General features: G+C 32.9%; 2 protein-coding genes across 3 annotated transcripts; both read left to right on the forward strand.

The window, feature by feature from the left end:
- Positions 1–1,760: 1,760 nt before the first annotated feature.
- LOC21411134 (transcription termination factor MTERF8, chloroplastic) lies at positions 1,761–3,741 on the forward strand. Its single transcript, XM_024166870.1, has 2 exons — positions 1,761–3,234; positions 3,353–3,741. Exon 1 carries the CDS (start codon positions 1,957–1,959, stop codon positions 3,127–3,129), a length of 1,173 nt encoding a protein of 390 aa, XP_024022638.1. The 5' UTR covers positions 1,761–1,956; the 3' UTR covers positions 3,130–3,234; positions 3,353–3,741.
- Positions 3,742–6,189: 2,448 nt separating this feature from the next.
- On the forward strand, positions 6,190–8,959 carry LOC21411135 (transcription termination factor MTERF15, mitochondrial). 2 transcript variants are annotated; one of them, XR_002902376.1, is made up of 3 exons: positions 6,190–7,498; positions 8,386–8,450; positions 8,534–8,959. XR_002902376.1 is itself a non-coding variant. In XM_024166871.1 (2 exons), exons 1-2 carry the CDS (start codon positions 6,326–6,328, stop codon positions 8,395–8,397), a joined length of 1,185 nt encoding a protein of 394 aa, XP_024022639.1. In that variant the 5' UTR covers positions 6,190–6,325; the 3' UTR covers positions 8,398–8,499. The 2 variants fall into 2 exon arrangements, 1 of the variants encoding a protein (XP_024022639.1); XM_024166871.1 differs by lacking the exon at positions 8,534–8,959 and having other exon boundaries at positions 8,386–8,499.
- The last annotated feature ends 682 nt before the right edge of the window (positions 8,960–9,641 follow it).

Genomic DNA, 9,641 nt, shown 5'->3' on the forward strand with positions numbered 1-9,641 from the left:
CAAATCAAGCCTTTAGTTGCCCCAAAACAACATGCGTTTTAGAGTGTAGGAATTCCTTCTATGTGAATGTCATTTTTATGAGATTAACCTTACACAACATTCACTTAAATTTTATCAATTAATTTTGATCAACGCATATGAGGATTTGTTAAAAGAATAATAATCGATTTTCCGGCCAAAACGGCCGGTCGGGTTTTTAATCCCTTTTAAAAAACCAGTAATTTTCCTGAATTAGGAAAAAGAAAAGTGAGTATACGGAAAAGGATGTGAAATTAGTTCATAAGCAAAGAATTAGTACAAGTCCTTTTGATAATCAAGAATTAGTACAAGTTGATCATAATACGTAAACCTACAAAAGTATCTAAACCAATTGTAGGTCTGCCCGTGAGAGTGATATATCACCCATATATAAGAAAACATATTGTTACTAATAGTAGCTTGTTGTGAACATGGAACCACTTAAATAACAAAAACAATGGGAAAAAGGAGGATAAAGGAGGCTAGTTACTATTGTATTTTCATTGGAGTTTCTAAACATTGAAACTACTATTTACGGAAGAAATAAAGAGAATTACTACTATTATTTTTGGTAAGTTATAAAAGTGATAGTGTTAATCTAAAGCAAGTTTGAATTAAAACCTGGTTTAATCCAAGATCTCTATGCTAGGATAGTTTAGGACATTGTTTAATTTGCATGACTTGTGTTGAGGCAAAAGACCATTAAGAAGACAAAACTTGAATGGTTTCCCTATAAAGGAAAGAGTGAGACAAATAATTTAAAAGCCCGTTTAGTTCGTTGATTTGAGTTTTTAATTCAAGTTTAGACGTGAATTTATGTCAGAGCTTTTTATTGTAACAAAAAAGTTAAATGTGACTTTTTATGAGAGCTTTTTACTGTAATAAAACTCAAATTAATGAAATGAACATAATTAAGTGCATCATACTCAAAAAAAAGGCTATGATTTTTCTCTTCGTGCTAAAATTTTCTACCAAATTACCTTTTTCATTGTTGGGTGATTTGCAAAATGGTTCAAATTCAATTGTTTATGCATGAGCCTACCGAATGCTTCGCTCAATTGAGATTTTTTGTTTTGTATTATTAATTATTTCTCAAATTTGGGATAAAATTGGTCATATGATAAGCAGTTATATTCATAATAGTTATTATTTAAAAAAAATACAATTTTTTTATTATGATATTTCCAAATTCAACCCGTGATGGAAACAATAAATGAAATGTGCATGAGCCTCGTAAAAACACAGTTTTAAGTTACAAGTCTTTTTTTTGTTGTTGTTGTTGTTAATGTTCCTATAAAGAAACACAAAAAAAAAAAAAATAAATAAATAAAACCTACTGTCGTTTCCTTACCTTGACTAAACGACCATATATTGTAAACCGCGTCCTTAGATAATAAAAAAACGACAATTTAACTTTTAAGTTTAAACGATATGGTTTACTAAAATCCCCTCCCAGGACAAGTCGTGTATGATCAAACGTAATCATTCATATATAAGCAACATTTCATCAGTAGGGGGGGAAAAAAAAGGAACAACATTTCATTCACTTTGCAAAAGAAACGGAATTTATAATGTTCACGTCACTTTTTATACACTATAGAAAATAACGACACGTCGTTCAGAATGCAAAAGCAACACCACAATTTAACGACATGCCGTTTGTTTGAAAAGAAAAGGAACGACATCATTTGAAAAGTCGTTCATTTCATTTGGGAAGCCGTCCGTTAAAGCTTAGGGTTTTTAGGGTTTCAGAATCTCGAACCCAAATTTCTCCGCTCATTTCGACTTCCATCCAAAATCGTCTCATTTTCAATTCCGGGTTTACTTGGAATCTTTCCCACTTCATCTCCGAAGCTTGAGATTTGTTAAGTGTCAGAGACAAATTGGCTCTCAACAATTTGTAAGTTCATTTTTCAGACTTGTCAAATTTCAAAACTCATGTCTAAATTTCTACGCAAAACTGTTTTATTTGAAAGTTGTTATGTGAGAACTCAACCAGGAACTAGTAATCTGGGTTTTCTTCGAAACCCAGATTTTTTCTCTCTAAGATGGTTCTCAATTAGCTCAAATCAACACTCTTTTACTGTCTCTTACCTCGTAAACGAACTTGGGTTGTCTTCAAAAGCCGCTTTATCAGCTTCCAAGCTTATTAATTTTGAGAATCCTGAGAAACCAGAAAAAGTCATAAACTTGTTTAAGAAGTATGGTTTCTCTCAGACCCAAATCTCAAGCCTTATCAGACGAAGGCCTTCCATTCTTGTTGCAGACACAGAGAAAGTTATTTTGCCCAAGTTGGAATTTTTTGATGCCAAAGGTGTTTCATGGCCTCAATTTGCCATAAGACTATCTCAATTCCCTACTATTTTGGGAAGGAGCTTAAACAGACAGATTATTCCCACATATGAGTTTCTTAGGAATTTTCTGCAATCTGATGAGAAGGCCATTGCGGCTGTCGAAAGGCATCCGGATGTACTTTTAGTAAATGTTGAGAAATGTTTTGGCCCTAACATTGATATTCTGCGAGAACAAGGAGTTCCTAACTCCAATATAGCTAAACTGATCCCGAGACAGCCACATTCTTTCTCATTAGGTTCGGATCGGTTTCGAGAGGTTGTTGAGGAGGTGGTGCAAATGGGGTTCAATGCAGAGAGGATAAATTTTGTTTATGCGGTTCTTATACTTTCTGGTTTCAGCAAATCAAAGCGGGAAAGTAAGGTTAATGCATATAAGAAGTGGGGTTGGTCTGATGAAGAGGTTTTAAAAGCCTTTCAAACCTATCCTTGGTTCATGAAGGTGTCTGAAGATAAGCTTATGGCATGTATTGATTTCTTCATCAACCGAATGGGTTGGAGACCCTGCCATTTGGCTAAATTCCCAGCAATCTTTACAGTGAGTTTAAAGAAGAGAGTAGTCCCGAGGTGTTTGGTTTTTCAAGTTTTGTTGTCGAAAGGTTTGGTGGAGAAGGATGCTAACCTGAATTCATTATTGATGGCTTCAGAGAAGAGTTTCTTGCAGAGGTTTGTCACGCCTTACAAGGACGACGCTCCAAAACTGTTGAAGTTGTACAACGAAAAATTGGATATTTCGAATGGACCACATATGGATGATTAGATATGTCAAAAAGTATTTTACCAAGTGTGTGGCAAAGGTGATTTTTGACATGTCCATATCATGTGCTGATGGAAACCTTTTGGTTTTCAACTTCATCGAATTGAGGTACATGAGTAGAGATTTTGTTTGCAATTTTTGTTCAACTCAATCTGGTTCTCTTATCTATTCCTGAATGTACACATTTATTCATTTGCTGATTGTGTTTTCCTCTCCTCCCTTTTAGAATCTATTCAAGTGAGCCTGGACTAATTACGCTTTATTTTGATCTAAAACGAAAAAAGAAAAGTTTTAGCATCACCACCTTGTTCATTTCCATTTGTGAGTTCGCATCTCACTGCTAACCGTGATGGATGGTTACAGCATTCACAAAAACATTCATCCTTTTCACGTTCTTGGCTTTCTTTTAAGTGTGATGGTTGACCTTCCTCGCGTTGAGGTCCAAGGCCGGAGCTTTTGATTGCATTTTATGTGCAAATCAATCTTGTAGTCTTAGGAAAATAGGGGGAAAAAAAAAGATTGTAATGGAGAAGTAGAAACTTGAATGAAAAATTCTATTAAATGATTTAATTTACATGCTCCTTGAATAGATTGCACTCTGAATTAAAATTTAAGTACACGCTCTGTACTGTTAGCTATGATTATGATAACGGTTGTAACTAACTTTTCATGTAAATTTCGATTTTGTTAAATGGATTGAATGATTGAAATTTCAGTGTGGGTGCAGATCTACTCGTTTGGCATGAAAGACTCGTTGTTTTAGGCTCAATAAAGTATCAAATATCCTTTTTCTTTTTTGAGAGCTCAATACTTGTTACATTACGAAAGAGTCTGCGGAAAGTTTGCCATGAGATGTTGTATATTGGACTGTATTTAGTGCTGTAGGGGTTTCAATCATTAGAAACTTTAATGGGATGTTTGTTTCAAGAACTTCTGAATCATGATTTTTAATTCTCTACAGTGTTTTTGTCAAAAAATTTAAATTTTAAAAATCAAAATCATGAACTAAACATTTTTTTTTTCTATGTTTTGGATATGCTTTATCGTGTTCCTCCTATTTGGAATTGTCTTCTCAGAATCCCTTCTCTGTCCCGAAGCTTCACTTGCTATAATGATTCTGAAAAAGCATTTGATGCTTCTGCTGATTAATGTCTGCTTATTTTTCATTACTGTAAATCTGTTCTTTTTTTAATTTTCATAATTTACTAGGTTGTTTACACATCCGATGAAAATGGTTTGTCCCCAGAGAAACTAATTTCCCAGATTTGTTATGTAAAAATCATTCACAATTTTTTTTTTTTTTTTTTTTTTGTGTGTGTAACATGAATTCATTTGCATTAGCATGGTTTGGACGAAATAAGTAACAAAGAGAAAGATTCACAAATTTACCTTACGGGCAAAGACAGTGAGGAAAATGCCAGAACACACACAAGATTGACACTGTAGTAATTTGAGTTATGATTTGAGTTGTGCATGTGAGAGAAAAATATTGTAATAAAAATATTAAATTTAAATTTTTATAAGAAAAAATATTGTAATAATATGATTTGATTGAGTGATGAAATAAATAAGGCTATAATTTCTTGGTATGCTATTCCAAATTTACCTATTGGATTGATGACTAAAACAAAAAAAAAAAAATATATATATATATAATTTATCTTTACTTTTAATTTTTTATTAATAACTTTTTTACTAATATAGTTATTTATTTAAAAAAATTAATCAAGAATAATAGATAAAATTTTTTATCAATGAACATTTAAGGAGTATTTATCTTCTTTCTTTTCTTTTACGGTCGTCAATAAAACTCTTCAAGTTTAAACGACATGGTATACTAAAGAGAAATTCTATTTGCAGCCCTAATAATTATAGATACACCCATCAAATTATAATCTACATATATTATAATTTTACCTTACAATGAAATTACGTTAAAACCCATTAAAATTACATCTTTCTATATATAAATCATATCATCTATAAATCGAAATATTAGTTTACTTTTCATATAATAATGGGTAAGAGACACTATCTATGGCTTCTAAAATAATTTTCTTTTAAAAAACTTTATGGGTATTTCAATTGAACTATTTATGTTCCTCTTAAAAAAAACTCTTAATATTTATGTTGAAAAAATGTTTCAAATTTCGCTTGTGGTCCTATGCTCAAAAGTGTTTTTTTTTTCTTGGTTTTTTTTAGAATAGGAAAAACTTTATTATTGTTAAGATTGTTAATTATTTCTTTATAATACAAGATAAAATTAAAATGAAAGTGCTGGTGGGCGTGAGTGGGGGTTGTATGAGAAGGTCCAATCTAGAATCATATAAAAAGTATCTATAAAAGGATCAATTTTTAAATATATATTAGAAAATAATAATTAATTAGGGTGTATTTATAAATTTTATTGGTGTAAATATAACCACTATCCGAAAACCCTAAAAAAAAAAAAAAAAAACGACAGAGTGACAAAGGCACCATAAAAATTTTTGGGAAATAATAGAAAATAGGCCAATATGAAAAGTTTAAGAAAGTATATAGGTCAATTTTTAGTTATAAAAATTAATAGGCCATAATTTGTCAAGTTAAGTTTTATAATCAAATAAGTTATGGACAAACTTGTCAAGTTATGATTCATAATCAGACAAGTTATTGACAATTATGGACAATAACTTATCAATTTATGGTTCATAACCAGACAAGTTATGGACGAAAATATTAATTTGGCCTATTTATTAACTTATGTAAACTATTGGCCTATTAATTTTAATTCATCTCAAATCTTAACCTATTTCCCTCTATCTCCCAAAAATTAACGATTTGCCGTTTGTTTAGAAAGAAAAGGAGCGACAACTTTTGAAAAGTCGTCTATTAGGAGACGTTTGATTGAAGAATTTAAATCATAATTTGAATCATAATTTATGATTTATTATAATATTTTCTTTTAAAAAAATACACATAAATTAAAAATAATTCTAATCACATAATTTTAAATTAAAGTCTGGGTTTTAGAATCCTGACCCTCAATTTCTTCGGTCATTTCGATTTCCATCCAAAGTCGTATCGTTTACAATTTCGGGTTTTACTTTGAATCCTTCCCACTTCATCTCCGAAGCTTAAGATTTGTTAAGTGTCGGGGACAAATTGGCTCTCAACAATCTGTAAGTTCATTTTTCAGACTTGTCAAATTTCAAAACTCATGTCTAAATTTCTCCACAAAACTGTTTTATTTGGAAGTTGTTCTGTAAGAACTCAACCAGGAACTAGTAATCTGGGTTTTCTTCGAAACCCAGATTTTTTCTCTCTAAGATGGTTCTCAAGCAGCTCAAATCAACAATCTCTTACAGTTTCTTATCTCATAAACTCACTTGGGTTTACTCCAGAAGCTGCTTTATCAGCTTCCAAGTATGTTAATTTTAAGAGTCCTGAGAAACCAGACAAGCTCATAAACTTGTTCAAAAAGTATGGCTTCACTCAAATCCAAATCTCTAGCCTTCTCAAGAGAAATCCTATAGTGCTTATATTAGATGCTGAGAAGACCGTTTTGCCCAAATTGGAATTTTTCGACGCCAAAGGTATTTCATGGCCTCAATTTGCCAAAAGATTATCTCAATTCTCTACTATTTTGAGAAGCAGCTTAGACAAACAGATAATGCCATCATATGAGTTCCTTAGGAATTTTCTGCAGTCTGAAGAGATGGCCATTGCAGCTGTTGAAAGATTTCCGGATATATTGAGGGTAAATCTTGAGAAATGTTTGGGCCGTAACATTGATATTCTGCAAGAACATGGAGTTCCTAAATCCAATATAGCGAAGCAGTTTCCGATCCGGACTCAAGCTTTCACATCAAGTCGGTTTCGAGAGGCTGTTGAGGAAGTGGTGGAAATGGGGTTCGATGCAAAGAGGGGTACTTTTGTTCACGCAGTTCTTGTACTTCTTGGTTTGAGCAAATCAACTTGGGAAAGGAAGGTTAATGCATTTAAGAAGTGGGGTTGGTCTGAGGAAGAGGTTTTGAAAGCCTTTCATAGCAATCCTTCCTTCATGACGCTATCTGAAGATAAGCTTATGGCATGTATGGATTTCTTCATCAACCAAATGGGTTGGAGGCCCTGCCTTTTGGCTAAATACCCAACAATCCTTAAACTGAGCTTGAAGAAGAGAGTAATACCAAGATGTTCTGTTTTTCAATTTTTGTTGTCTGAAGGGTTGGTGGAGAAGGAGGTTAGCATTACTGCGTTGTTGCTAGTTTCAGAAGAGAAGTTTATGCAGAAGTTTGTGGTGCCGTATGAGAAGAACTCTCCGAAGCTGTTGAAGTTGTACGAGGAAAAAGTGGATCTTTCAGTGGACAAGAGAGTGATAAATGATGATAAGGTATAAGGATTCGAGAAGTAACTTTTTACATGTTCATCTCATGAGCTGTTGTTGATCTATTTGAATACTTTCCAGTTTTGAACTTCCTTGAGTTGAGGTCCAAGACTGGAGCTTTTATCTGCATGATCGTTTTTTAGACTAGTTTAATCACATTTTACATTCAGATTAATAAAGCACTGCAGCATGTAGCCTTCGAATTGGTAGTATGAGTAATTCTGAAAATCTTAGCAGCCCTCCACTTAAGGGGATTGATCTGTTCATTGTGCTTCACACTCTTCCAAAATGAAATACCAAAATCAGCTAAAGTTATGGTAGAAAGAAAATGGTTTATGTGATTCTTGTTTGAATGAGATGAACCATATATCTTCAATAGTGAATATTGGTCCACAAGTTTATTAAAAAGTTAATGTGCTTAACCCTTGATTATGATTGTCTCAAATATTTGTTTGAAGAAGTTGTTCGAAAGCTTTACTACGTGCTACGAGCTTTCTTGAACTTGTGATTACTTCTCAATTTGGGAGTGACTTGATGTTCTTTCCTTTCCTGTCGAGGAAGAATGTAAGCCATTGTATACTACGAAAAGAGAACAACAACAACCAAAAAAAAAAAAAAAGCCAAAATCCAATTAATGTTGTCATTTTGTTTTTTTTTTTTTTTTTTTGAATAATTAAAAAAGGAGTGATCTTAAAACATGCCCTCCCTAGTCTCTAGTTCCAGTTTGTTTTTTTTTGCTTTTTTTTTTTTTTTTTTTTTTTAATTTTAAAGTCCCGTCATTTAAGAGATGGAAGATAAACAAGTGTTCTCAGTGCGTTTTTTCTTTGAACTTTTCATGAATTGGTAAGTTGCTCTCCAAGTTTTTAATCCTCAATTATTCCCTGATTTAATAGTGTTTAAGATGATGCTAGAAGGATTTGGAGCAAAAGCATGTTCTGGAATCATTTGCAGAAGTTTGGTGAGTTAGTTCAGACAGTTTACTGCTCTCAATTGCTAAGCCATTCCGACTTGAGGATTTAGAATTATTCTGTGTGGTCTTAGGTTGTACGGAAATATCGCAACAAATACACACATGGAGAGAAGACCAAAGCTGCTGATGAAATTCTTCGAATGGCTGAGTATGTGGCTGCGGGATTTCAGTCTTTTTCAGTATAAACAGGGAACAAAATGGATGAGAAATGGCAAGCTCCAGCAAGGGGATCCCTCGAACTAAACGTTGATGCTTCTGTTATCCCAGCTGAAACTAGCATTGGAGTTGGTTGACTGATCCGAGATTCTGAAGGTAGAGTGCCCGGCGCTTTCTCGAAACAGGTGGCTGGCTTGTTTACTCCTCTTATGGCAGTGTGTAGCTCTGAGAGAAGGTCTTCTCTTTTGCCAAAGGCCTTCGTGTTTCCTTGATCGAGATAGATTCAACGAATGCAACACGTGCAGTCAATGGCAATCATTGTTTTGTTGCGGAAGATTCATGCCCCGTTCATTTCACCGATTTAAATTTTGTTACAGTAAAAAGCTTTCAGAAATAATCATACCTAATAAAGTGTTTGTTTCACAACTCAAATTAAAAACTCAAATTGTGTTTGTGAGAGAAAAACATTGTAGTAAAAAAATAGAATTTAAATTTTTATGAAGATAATACGTAGCAATAGAACTTGAGTTGTGAAAAGAACGAAACAAAACTTTTTTGTTATAATAAAAAGTTCTCATATAAAGTTACATCTCAATTCGAATCAGCAAATTAAACGGGGTGGACGTTGGAGTTCAATCATTCAGAACGTTTGAGTCCTAATATTAGAAGCCAGTGGTGGTTTATGTATCCATATTTGTCGCCTGAGTAATATGACTGCCTATGCATTAACACAATTAGCATTTTTCTTTGAGTGGAGGATGCTCTTGGTTGACAAGTTATCGTAGTTGTATAAGTATTAAACGTTTGTTACAGTTGATATGGCTAAAGCTTCATTAATAAAATCTAGCTTTCCCTTAAAAAAAAAAAAAAATACTTTATATCAATTTTAACACGTATCATCCAATACTCTGGGATACGTTACTAAATTCATTAACAACCTGTTTCTTTCAAAAATTTTGAATATAAATTCAAAGTTTTCTTAGCAAAAATATTTAAATTGTGATTCAAAATCTTAAAACAAAG

The sequence above is a fragment of the Morus notabilis genome, unplaced genomic scaffold (genome assembly GCF_000414095.1).
Source record: "Morus notabilis unplaced genomic scaffold, ASM41409v2 Scaffold156, whole genome shotgun sequence".
Taxonomy (NCBI): Eukaryota; Viridiplantae; Streptophyta; class Magnoliopsida; order Rosales; family Moraceae; genus Morus; species Morus notabilis.